The sequence below is a fragment of the Scyliorhinus torazame genome, chromosome 10 (genome assembly GCF_047496885.1).
Source record: "Scyliorhinus torazame isolate Kashiwa2021f chromosome 10, sScyTor2.1, whole genome shotgun sequence".
Classification (NCBI taxonomy): Eukaryota; Metazoa; Chordata; class Chondrichthyes; order Carcharhiniformes; family Scyliorhinidae; genus Scyliorhinus; species Scyliorhinus torazame.
The window spans coordinates 260,793,398-260,806,471 of record NC_092716.1 but is presented as its reverse complement, the minus strand read 5'-3'; the positions used below and the strand labels follow the sequence as shown (position 1 = coordinate 260,806,471).

Genomic DNA, 13,074 nt, shown 5'->3' with positions numbered 1-13,074 from the left:
GGGGGGGGGGGGGACGGAACTACCCAAAGGGCGAGGATTGGGTGCATTCAGTGGGTGAGGCGCAACTGGTAATGTGCTCTACACGCCAGCATATCAGAAAACTGGAAAAAGGTGTCAATTTGCCTTTTTTGTTGAAATATGTGTCGAAATTGCAACAGGCGGTATTGCGGAAGACATGCTTTATCTTCCACCCACCCACACACACACTGCAGCGTTGGCAATTCCCTTTCGTATGCAGCTTGCTGTGGGCATCTTTTTAAAGAAACTTTCTCTCTCTCTAAACTGCTTCATTTCAGCATCAGTCACCCAAGTTGTCACGTATTGTTAGTTTGCATTGATGGTAACTGGGAGTTGTGCTGTGCATAGGGGAACAGCAGCTCCAACCCCTTCAGTGTCTGTTTTTTTTTTCATCTGTATAATTGGTCTCTTGGACCATTTTTTTAAGGGGTTCTGAAGGAAGCTCTGCATTCTTTGTGATGCGGTTTTGCGAAATAAGCCACAGGTTCGTGTCATCTTGTAATCTTACCCCCGCCTCAGCCGGGCAATTCACACAAGCCTGTGATACCTTGCCTTTGTATCAGCTGGTCGGAGTTCAGCTATTGTTCCCCAGGAAAGTCCTTTTATTCCTTTGCGCCGTCGATCACCGGGGTTGCCACGAAATCTCACGATAGTGTCTTAAGTGAAATTGAGTGGTGTTTTTTTCCGCCGCAGTCTGCCCTGCGCTATTTGGAGAGGAGGGAGGACTTGGGGGGGGGAGCTGGCACCGGCTGCTTGGGGAGATTCTGATGGCGCAGAGCACTGACTCTTGAAGCAAGAGGATAAAGGCAGATGTTTGGACGGGTGGACCGCCGCCCCCCGCGCCCTGTGGGCCCGCCTGTGACACGGTTTTAATGGGACCCCTGCACCCAATTAATCCAGACCTGGATTGGCAGCGGATTGTCCCGGCGGCAGTTTCGGCCATGCCACAATGTTTATAACTCTCTGCTTGTTGCTGGGTCTTCTGGCTTTGAGTCTACAGCAGCCGCTGGCGCCCAGTGTGGCCCTGGAGGAGCCGTGCGGCCCGTCCCCGGCCTGCCAGCCCAGACTGCGGAGGGATGCCGGCGGGCGCGGCGGGGTGTACGAGCATCTCGGGGGCGCGCCGCGCCGGAGAAGGCTTTACTGTGCCACCAAGTACCACCTGCAGATCCATCTCAGCGGCAAGATCGACGGCACGCTGGACAAGAACAGCATCTTCAGTGAGTATTAGCCCGTTTCTCTTTGCAGACCTCCAGGCAGGAGGGGGTTCCATTCCGGCTCTGCGCACTGAGCCTTCCAACCCGCTTCCTTCTTCAACTTCAACTGCATTCCGCCGCATCTCTGGCAGAGTTGGGTGGGTGAGGGAGATGTGAACTTCTCAGCCAACTGATTCTTGTGATTCCGGTAAGACAGATGATGATTGCTATCCTGCCAAGTAATTGCAATCTTAATTTTACCAGAAGCCATAATCCCGTATTATGCAGAAAGATAGTTTAACCGTTCGAACAACACATTTCGAGAGGTTATTTATCAAAATGTCCTTTCATTGTGGTATTTCTGCCAGCTTTTTCGTGCAGTGGTGAATTGATTTTGCTGAGGTTCCACCCTCACGCCTTTTATCACAGACACATCTTCAGTGTAGGACTCCTGGGTCCAGCCAGCGCCATGACCATTACATTATCCAACTGCTCAGATGGGGGAAGGACAACTCCATGGACTGTCCGCTGCATTTTATAGGGGGTTCCCTTATTCGGCAGCTTACAGGCATTCGGTGCATTTCTACCTTTATTCAACTTTTTACAACCTCCTTTCCCCTGTTCTGACATGTAGCGCCGGTTACCCCACCCTGAGAAGCGTGTGGCGGCTGGTTGGGATTGCTCCAGCCTAACAAGTAATGGAGGATCGAGCTGATCTCCAAGTTACGAACCTATTTCCCTGCCCGAGTACACTGCCCCAATACACTGCTTTAAATATTACTCCAGTACACTGCTTTAAGCGAGTACAGTACTTTAAGTATTGCCCGAGTACACTGCATGTGTACACTGCTTTTAAGTATTTTAAGAAGTCTTAGAACACCTGGTGAAAATCCAACAGGTTTATTTTGAATCACTAGCTTTCGGAGCGTAGCTTCTTCATCAGGTATTGCCTTTAAGTATTGTCCGAGTACACTGCCCGAGTACACTGCTTTAAGTACTGCCCGAATACGCTATTTAAGCGACAACGCTGCTTTACCTATTGCCCGAGTACACAATCCGAGTACATTGTCCGTGCACACTGCTTTAAGGGGTTAGCTTTAAGTATTGCCCGAATACGCTATTTAAGCGAGTACTCTGCTTTACCTATTGCCCGAGTACACTGCATTGGCGATCAGTCGCATGGATAAAGTAGTTTATTTCCCCGGACAATGGCTAACTGCGGTGAGCTGTCACTTTATTTAACCATCCCTGGATGAGACAGCCGCTTTGCTACATTTCCAGGGATTTATCCGAACACGCGTCATTTCTCCTGCCTGACAAACTGTTTTGATTTAATCCCAATTCGTTGCGCCATCCCAGGAGCAGCACTCAAATGTGTTTTCATAAGGCCACAAAGCGGTTTAACTTGTTACTTTTCTCGCAGCCTTTGTGCTGTGTACATCCCTGACATCCATTAGAGGAGTGGACTGGTGTAATGGCCTGTAGAGGAGTGGACTGGTGTAATGGTTTTAGAGGAGTGGACTGGTGTAATGGACTGTAGAGGAACGGACTGGTGTAATGGACTGTAGAGGAGTGGACTGGTGTAATGGACTGTAGAGGAGTGGACTGGTGTAATGGACTGTAGAGGAGTGGACTGGTGTAATGGTTTTAGAGGAGTGGACTGGTATAATGGATTGTAGACGAATGGACTGTAGAGGAGTGGACTGGTGTAATGGACTGTAGAGGAACTGACTGGTGTAATGGACTGTAGAGGAGTGGACTGGTGTAATGGATTGTAGACGAATGGACTGGTGTAATGGACTGTAGAGGAATGGACTGGTGCAATGGACTGTAGAAGAATGGACTGGTGTAATGGACTGTAGAGGAGTGGACTGGTGTAATGGATTGTAGACGAATGGACTGGTGTAATGGACTGTAGAGGAATGGACTGGTGCAATGGACTGTAGAAGAATGGACTGGTGTAATGGACTGGTGAAATGGACTGGTGTAATGGGCTGTAGAGGAATAGACTGGTGTAATGGACTGGTGTAATGGACTGGTGAAATGGACTGGTGTAACGGACTGTAGAGGAATGGACTGGTGTAATGGATTGTAGACGAATGGACTGGTGTAATGGACTGTAGAGGAATGGACTGGTGTAATGGACTGGTGGAATGGACTGGTGAAATGGACTGGTGTAATGGACTGTAGAGGAATAGACTGGTGTAATGGACTGGTGTAATGGACTGGTGAAATGGACTGGTGTAATGGACTGTAGAGGAATGGACTGGTGTAATGGATTGTAGACGAATGGACTGGTGTAATGGACTGTAGAGGAATGGACTGGTGCAATGGACTGTAGAAGAATGGACTGGTGTAATGGTTTGTAGAGGAATGGACTGGTGTAATGACTGTAGAGGAATGGACTGGTGTAATGGACTGTGGAGGAATGGACTGGTGTAATGGTTTGTAGAGGAATGGACTGGTGTAATGACTGTAGAGGAATGGACTGGTGTAATGGACTGTAGAAGAATGGACTGGTGTAATGGTTTGTAGAGGAGTGGAGTGGTGTATTGGACTGTGGAGGAATGGACTGGTGTAATGGACTGTAGAAGAATGGACTGGTGTAATGGTTTGTAGAGGAATGGACTGGTGTAATGACTGTAGAGGAATGGACTGGTGTAATGGACTGTGGAGGAATGGACTGGTGTAATGGACTGTAGAAGAATGGACTGGTGTAATGGACTGTAGAAGAATGGACTGGTGTAATGGACTGTAGAGGAATGGACTGGTGTAATGACTGTAGAGGAATGGACTGGTGTAATGGACTGTGGAGGAATGGACTGGTGTAATGGACTGTAGGGGAATGGACTGGTGTAATGGTTTGTAGAAGAATGGACTGGTGTAATGGACTGTAGAAGAATGGACTGGTGTAATGGTTTGTAGAAGAATGGACTGGTGTAATGGACGGTAGAGGGATGGACTGGTGTAATGGACGGTAGAGGGATGGACTGGTGTAATGGACGGGCGAGGAATGGACTGGTGTAATGGACTGCAGGGGAATTGACTGCTGTAATGGACTGTAGAGGAGTGCACTGGTGTAATGGACTGTAGGGGAATGGACTGGTGTAATGGACCGGTGTAATGGACTGTAGAGGAATGGACTGGTGTAATGGTGTAATGGGGCTGTTTACCACAGGGCTAAATCGCTGGCTTTGAAAGCAGACCAAGGCAGGCCAGCAGCACGGTTCAATTCCCGTAACAGCCTCCCCGAACAGGCGTCGGAATGTGGAGACTAGGGGCTTTTCACAGTAACTTCATTTGAAGCCTACTTGTGACAATAAGTGATTTTCATATCATTTCATTTAGAGGAGTGGACTGGTGTTTTGGACTGCAGACGAATGGGCTGTAGGGGAATGGACTGTAGGGGAATGGACTGGTGTAATGGACTGTAGAAGGATGGACTGGTGTAATGGTTTGTAAAGGAATGGACTGGTGTAATGGACTGTAGAGGAATGGACTGGTGTAATGGACTGTAGAGGAATGGACTGGTGTAATGGATTGTAGAGGAATGGACTGGTGTAATGGACTGTCGAGGAACGGACTGGTGTAATGGACTGTAGAGGAGTGGACTGGTGTGATGGACTGTAGAGGAATGGACTGTAGAGGAATGGACTTGTGTAATGGACTGTAGAGGAATGGACTGGTGTAATGGATTGTAGAGGAGTGGACTGGTGTGATGGACTGTAGAGGAATGGACTGTAGAGGAATGGACTGGTGTTATGGACTGTAGAAGAATGGACTGGTGTAATGGGCTGTAGGGGAATGGACTGGTGTAATGAGGCTGCTTAGCAGAGGGCTAAATCGCTGGCTTTGAAACCAGACCAAGGCAGGCCAGCAGCACGGTTCAATTCCCGAAACAGCCTCCTCGAACAGGCGCCGGAATGTGGTGACTAGGGGCTTTTCACAGTAACTTCATTTGAAGCCTACTTGTGACAATAAGTGATTTTCATTTCATTTAATTTAGAGGAGAGGACTGGTGTTATGGACTGCAGAGGAATGGACTGGTGTAATGGACTGTAGGGGAATGGACTGTAGGGGAATGGACTGGTGTAATGGTTTTAGAGGAGTGGACTGGTGTAATGGACTGTAGAAGAATGGACTGGTGTAATGGACTGTGGAGGAGTGGGCTGGTGTCATGGACTGTAGAGGAATGGACTGGTGTAATGGACTGTCGAGGAGTGGACTGGTGTAATGGACTGTAGAGGATTGGACTGGTGTAATGGTTTTAGAGGAGTGGACTGGTGTAATGGACTGTAGAGGAATGGACTTGTGTAATGGTTTTAGAGGAGTGGACTGGTATAATGGACTGTGGAGGAATGCACTGGTGTAATGGCCTGTAGAGGAAATGACTGGTGTAATGGACTGTAGAGGAATGAAATGGTGCAATGGACTGTAGTGGAATGGACTGGTGTAATGGACTGTAGGAGAATGGACTGGTGTAATGGACTGTAGAGGAATGGACTGGTGTAATGGTCTGTAGAGGAATGGACTGGTGTAATGGACTGTAGGAGAATGGACTGGTGTAATGGTCTGTAGAGGAATGGACTGGTCTAATGACTGTAGAGGAATGGACTGGTGTAATGGACTGTAGAGGAATGGACTGGTCTAATGACTGTAGAGGAATGGACTGGTGTAATGGATTGTAGAGGAGTGGACTGGTGTAATGGACTGTAGAGGAATGGACTGGTGTAATGGACTGTAGAGGAATGGACTGGTGTAATGGTCTGTAGAGGAATGGACTGGTCTAATGACTGTAGAGGAATGGACTGGTGTAATGGATTGTAGAGGAGTGGACTGGTGTAATGGACTGTAGAGGAATGGACTGGTGTAATGGTCTGTAGGGGAATGGACTGGTGTAATGGACTGTAGAGGAATAGACTGGTCTAATGACTGTAGAGGAATGGACTGGTGTAATGGACTGTAGAGGAATGGACTGGTCTAATGACTGTAGAGGAATGGACTGGTGTAATGGACTGTAGAGGAATGGACTGGTCTAATGACTGTAGAGGAATGGACTGGTGTAATGGACTGTAGAGGAATGGACTGGTCTAATGACTGTAGAGGAATGGACTGGTGTAATGGACTGTAGAGGAATGGACTGGTCTAATGACTGTAGAGGAATGAACTGGTGTAATGGACTGTAGAGTAATGGACTGGTCTAATGACTGTAGAGGAATGGACTGGTGTAATGGACTGTAGAGGAATGGACTGGTCTAATGACTGTAGAGGAATGGACTGGTGTAATGGACTGTTGAGGAATGGACTGGTGTAATGGACTGTAGAGGAATGGACTGGTGTAATGGACTGTAGAGGAATGGACTGGTGTAATGGTGTCAACTGGGTTCAATTGGAATTAGTCGGTGAATAGAGAAGATCCGAATGTTGGATTTAAGATTATTGAGGGGGCTGGGGGTGGGGGGAGACGGGGGGAGGTGGGGGGGGGGGGGGGCGGGGAAGGCGGGGTAAGGGGAAGCTGAGGGGAGGGGGTGAACGGGTGGAGGGCAGGATGGGTGGTGAGGGGGCGGTGGAGGGTAGTGTGGGCTTGGGGGGTGAGGGGAGATAGAGGGCAGGGTGGGCAGGGGTTGGCATTGAAGACTATTTTTGCAATCGAGCGGGGTTCACCAGGTATACACTATGCGGAAAATGACTGATGTTCTAGAATCTTGAAATAAGAGCACCTTAAAAGCACCTGCATTATCTGTGATTGCTGCAGTGGCTTTAATTATCACACATGAAAGAGATAAGAAGGTTCATAGATGTGGAAATTGGAGAACAGCATATCAAACTCAAGAACTCTTTGGCAGCTGTTGGAAACATTTTGATGGCGGACTAACTAAAATCGCAATGAGATTGAGTCAACCAGCTAGGTATCCAGGCAACTGCCTTAGGGCACACAAAGCGGGCTGCAGACTGTTGTTGGATTAAGTGTACAGCATAGTTCAATTTCATTCAGCTTCCCCTGGGTTGTTGGTGCAGCTTGGCCTTCAATCGCCCTCAACTACACCAGTGCGACCTTTTTTATGTCATCATCTATGGGCAAGAATTGTTATAATTTGGGTGGGGTTTGTTTGAATGTCTTCTGATCCTTGATTGTACCAATTCAGTTTGTATTCACTGCAGAATGTTCCTCAATTGAGGTTTTTGTAAGCTCTGCGCTCTCCTCCTCCATTTCCTTCCTGTTTCTTTTTGCAGGTATATTGGAAATAACTGCAGTTGATGTGGGAATTGTGGCGATTAAAGGATTGTTCTCAGGGAGATACTTGGCTATGAACAAGAGAGGACGCTTGTATGCGTCGGTAAGTTGTCTTTTTCACACAATAAAAAAACTTGATAAGATTGAGACGTATTTTAATGATGTGAATGTCCCCGAAATGCCAAATTCAAATCTTAAAATAGAAGCTTTCTATTCCTTGTCAGAATGAGGGACCCGCATTAGTTTCATCAAAGACTCTGTCAACAATATGAACAAATATATCAGTTGCTGATTGTATTCTACACATAATGCACCTGTTACCTTTATTCAGTTCAATGTGTATATTAATGATAAGTAAATGCCTGCCGCCAGGTAACAAGGTTCTGGAATAATGAGGAACAGCAGCTAAACCCAATGTTGGGACTGACTATGTGAGTTTCGGCTGGGTGCCCGCCCACTGGACTTGCTGCGCCGTATTCCCTATTAGGTTCCCACTTGACTGTAGAATGAAGTCCCGATAAGTTATGCAAACAGTCGCGCTGTTTGGTTTATTGGATGATCCCAGAAGTCTTCTGTGATGTTATCTGATCGCAGGAGGAAGCGACCCCCACGGGTGGCCAATTTAAAGTATGCGCTGGGACGGTAGAAGCGATGTGAATCGCTCATGATGACTTTTTGTGGGAGCATTAACCAACGGCACAGAACAGACGAGAGATGTAGTGAAAGATTGAGAAGAATCATCGTTCCATGTAAGATGTCGGCGTGGGAATGGCGTCCATGTGTCTGTCTCTGAGTCTTTTGCCCTGTATCGAGTCTTTTTGGTTTAATTGGGGCAAAGTAACTATCTTTTGTCTTATTGCACAGCACTGAGCAGCAGAGTTCAATATTTATGCCAACTGTAAAGGTTTCCATTAATCTTTTCAATACCCCAAACCAACAAAAAAAGCAAACGTTCCTGAAACTCCACGCTTGAGCCATCTGTCGTTATATTGATAATAAACATGGAACCAGTTGATTACAACTAAACACTTCTCGCCCCCCACTAGTGCCCCCTCCCCCCAACCCTGTGCACAGATAACAGATTCATGGGACCCCACACTCTCAAACCACAGGCCGCAGAAGTGGCAACTCAGTTTGAAATGTGTGGTTAGCTGATCATCGTGGTCACTCTACATTTTACCCAGAAGTTTCCGATTCGTTAATTCTCCGTCAGTTAGTTCTGCACAGTTTGCAAATCATGGCTACCGAGGGTTTAATACAACACCAATTAGTCAGAGAAGGGCTAATGTGCTATTATTAAATGTCTTTAACGCTTGATTCAAGCGGAGTCACACTATGTGCAACCTTGTGAGAAATGAATTATGTCCATTTTGTTGAAGGCATTCGTTTAAAACACTTCTGGTCGCATCATATTGACATCAACGCTCTGTTTGAAGTATACCTTGAAGATGGCTACCTGGTTGGCGCTTTCTCCAATAACGTGCATGCCCTTCCAGTGAATGCCATTTCTCCAAATGTAGATTCAGTGAACTGTGCCAGCAGGATTTAATAATGCCCCTTTTAAAAAAAAAACAGCGTGGACGCACTTAATCTGTTAGGTCCTTTATTCTCCTGTATGTCCCATTCAGATAAAACATCGTTTGATATCACGGAGTTTCCAATCTCTCTATCTGTTCAAAGTGCAGAGAAAAGCTTCTCATACTGCAACTCTTATCTCCGATCAGGCTGCTACCGTCTCAGTAGCAGCTTGTTCAATATGCCCCACTGTTTGATTCAATGTAATTTTATCCTTGATCGGCTGATAGCGGCTGCCAGACATATCTCTCCCAGCAAAGCGGTAGTTCCGATCACAGTTTGATTATCTGCCGAAAGATTTTCTTGTGGGGAAAGCGATTATTAAACGTTACTTCCGACTAATTTTGTAACTTTTACTTGATAAGTGCTTTGGAAAAGCGAACTGTTATTCAATGTGTAATTATTGCGAACAGGAAAGGGGTGGTTGTTAAGGTCGAGGTTATTAACTTTGATTTAAAAAGAAGAAAAGCCGCGTCCTTTCCACCTCCATAATTAGCACAGCTTCTCAGCAAGTTAATGTTGTAGCTTTGTAGAAATCGCCCAACATGTGTATTTCATTGGTCCGAAGCAGAATTAGAATTGGTTTGAAATTGATGGAAAGTACCCTGTAAAACTGGGGTTTGCTTCAGGGACACTCCTTGATTCACGAGGCCGGCAAATAAAAAGGGAAACCTTTTCATTTACCTTTGACCGGGTTTGATTAAGTTGATCTGATAATAGGATTTGGACTCCGTTGACTTCCCAATGCACGAACTATTTAAGCAACTTGTCCCATGGCTCCCTGAGCAGACTGTCATTGGCTGTTGGCAGACTACCTCATGGCCAGAACTTTCAAACCAGTACCGAGATTATTTTTACACAGAGGGTAGTGGGTGCCTGGAACTCGCTGCCGGAGGAGGTGGTGGAAGCAGGGACGATAGTGACGTTTAAGGGGCATCTTGACACATACATGAATAGGATGGGAATAGAGGGATACGGACCCCGGAAGTGTAGAAGATTTTAGTTTAGACGGGCAGCATGGTCGGCACGGGCTTGGAGGGCCGAAGGGCCTGTTCCTGTGCTGTACTTTTCTTTGTTTCGTTCTTTGAGGCATAAGGTGGATGCTAAGGGCAATCAGATGCTTCATGTACACTGGCATTCTCAATGCCGCTGCACGCTGTCTTCACGGTGACTGCAGTTGCGAAGAGATTGTCACCCACTTCCTCCTCGATTGCACCTTTGCAAAGAAGGTGTGGAAAGAGATGCGGTGTTATTTGTTTGTCCAGGCTCCTTCTGACCATCTCTGCCATGAGCCCGGCGCCCTGCAGGCTGTTCCCAGCGGCTCCACACCAAGACAAGCATCGACTGCTGTTGGAGGATCATCAACTCGATCAAAGACACTCTTGGGTACGCCAGTGCCAAGAGTTGTCCGCGACTGATGGTGGCTGACAGGCACATTCCCAGGCCCGGGATCACAGGTTGAGGGAAACAATAACGTCTGGAGCAGCTGCGGCAGAGGCTGGCGAGGGGAGGTCACAATAGTCAAAAGTCTGTCTTCCATAGTATAGCGAGGGGCTGGAAACTGGAGAATATCTTGGGCTGCGTGCTTGACATGGACTGTACACGGCAAATATCACATATGTCGCAATTGAACTGAGGCAGCTGTGTGTGCAACAGAATATGGAGAAAAGTTTAATTTTATTGCAGTTTCGGTCATGTCCATTTTGGAAGTGCATGTTTTTGGAAAATAATATTTGACTCGAATTTGGCAGATGCTTCGTAGCAAATTCTTGGCTGTCTTTCACCCCCGCCCCCCTCCCCCTCACAGCTTTGTACAGCCCAAATCGATGTAAAAGCAGAGAATCGAAAATTATTCAGCAGGTCTGGCAGCATCTGTGGAGAGAGGAACCGGATCTCAGGTCGATGAGCTTTTGTCAGAACCGTCTATTTCTGACCCGGATTTCCAGCCGGACCTCTGCTTTACATTCCATGACTAAAGTTGCTCCTGTTTCTGTCAAATGCAGGATCAATATAATGCCCCAGCTTCCAAATATGTGGTTAACATAATTTGGGGATATTGGGTTGCGATAGCAGTGACATCTTCTCCACACCGGAGATGCCACATTCTATTGATGGTTCAGATGTGTCTTTTTTGCATTATACGTAATAGTTAGAATCATTTCTGCTCCAATGGTAAATACAATATTATGTAATCCTGACCTGCAGCAGAAAATGACATTGATAAACTTTCCAAACGTGGGGGTAGGGGGAAATGGCAATCGGAGCAGGACTGGCTACAACAGTCCAATTATGTGGAGATGCCAGTGTTAGATTGGGGTGGGCACAGTAAGAAGTCTTACAACACTGGAATATACAAACACAGCATATAAAGACTAATCATCATTGGCGTTGACTATATATGCTGTGTTTGTGTAACCTACCTCTTCACTCACCTGATGAAGGAGCTGCGCTCCGAAAGCTAGTGATTCGAAACAAACCTGTTGGACTTTAACCTGGTGTTGCAAGACTTCTTACTGGACAGTCCAATGATAGGGAAAGCACTTTGGTTAGATAAATGACCCAAATGTTTTAGGATAAAGATCCTGTCCACCTGTAATTTAGAAAACCGAGGACCCTTGATGTTAATCTCATATATTTCTCTACCGTGTGCAGGAAGTGTACAGCCAGGAATGCGAGTTTGTGGAACGCATTCATGAACTGGGATACAACACGTACGCGTCCAGGACCTACAGGACCATGGCGAACCCAGCGGGAGCCAGGCGCAGAAACAACGCCGAGAGACTTTGGTATGTGTCCATCAATGGCAAAGGTCGACCGCGGAGGGGCTTCAAAACCCGGAGAACTCAAAAATCCTCCCTTTTCCTGCCGAGGGTGCTGGACGGCAAAGACCACGGAATGGTGCGGGTGTTCCACACCAACTCCAAATATCGGGAGAACCTGCTGAAGAGTTCAAACAAGGACCAGAAAACGAGACCCGCCCACTAGTGCAAGGTTGCTGCCATAACTTAAGACTTTTGAGCAAGAGATTTTATAAAGTTGGACTTGCGTTTCAAATAGGACAAAATTTATTTGTAGAATGATATACTTAGCATTGCAGGGTTGAAGCTATCTGTGATATAATAATTAATGTAAATATGTAAATTAGTTTTTATTTCGAGTTTGTCCTTGTCTTTAAAGGACTTTTCATGTATATCATCTCCGATGGCTTATTCGAACTATGTAGGGACTTGCTGTAGTCAATGATATTTTAAACAGGTTCTATTTTTGTATGTCTTTTTTTCCATCACAAGAAAATACAACGGATTAGTATAGTACCGCTCTGATTTCTTCACTCAATTGCATTGGGCGTCTGGCTTGCAGCCTCGTTTCAATGACATCATGAAGCAGAATCTATCAAACGGGGGTAAGAGGGACCCCAGTTACAAGATGAAATCTGGAATGTGCTTCTTGTGTAGAAGAAGGTGTACTCGGATTACGCAGCACCTTTCAAATGGTTGTTGGATACATCCTTGAAGGGGAAGGAATAACAGAGGCATGGGGAAAGAGAGTGGTTCTGCACGTTATTTCCCAGGCCTGGCAGAGGCATCATGGACCCCACCGTCTGTCTAAACGAACATGCAACATTCAAAATAGAGCCATTCGGCCCATCGAGCCTGCTCCGCCATTCCGGGTGATCGTGGGTGATCAGTCTGCGTTGAGTTCCACATTCCCCTCAGCCCCCGATAACCTTCGAACCCCTTGTCTAACAAGAGTCCATCCACCTCCGTCTTACTTACACTGTGAGACCCAGCCTTCCCAGGCAGAGAGAGTTCCAAACTGGCACAATCCTCCTGAGGAGAACAACACATCTCCTCACCCCTGCCCTAGCAGGGCGACCCCTCACTCTCATAACACTGCCCCCTAGTTCTGGACTCGCTCGCATGTCTACCTTGTCACGAGCATTCATCATCGTATATAATGTACGGTATTATTCTGTGATTCTAAATTAAGGGGTTCAGAAACCGTGCTGAACTATGCATAAAATTCATCTACACAGATTGGTTCATCGTGTAG

At 46.6% G+C, this 13,074-nt stretch overlaps 1 protein-coding gene across 1 annotated transcript; it reads left to right on the top strand.

Annotated features, from left to right (window-relative positions):
- The first annotated feature begins 445 nt into the window (after positions 1 to 445).
- fgf3 (fibroblast growth factor 3) lies at positions 446 to 12,332 on the top strand. The gene is made up of 3 exons (XM_072466738.1): positions 446 to 1,235; positions 7,446 to 7,549; positions 11,674 to 12,332. Exons 1-3 carry the CDS (start codon positions 968 to 970, stop codon positions 12,004 to 12,006), a joined length of 705 nt encoding a protein of 234 aa, XP_072322839.1. The 5' UTR covers positions 446 to 967; the 3' UTR covers positions 12,007 to 12,332.
- Positions 12,333 to 13,074: the final 742 nt, after the last annotated feature.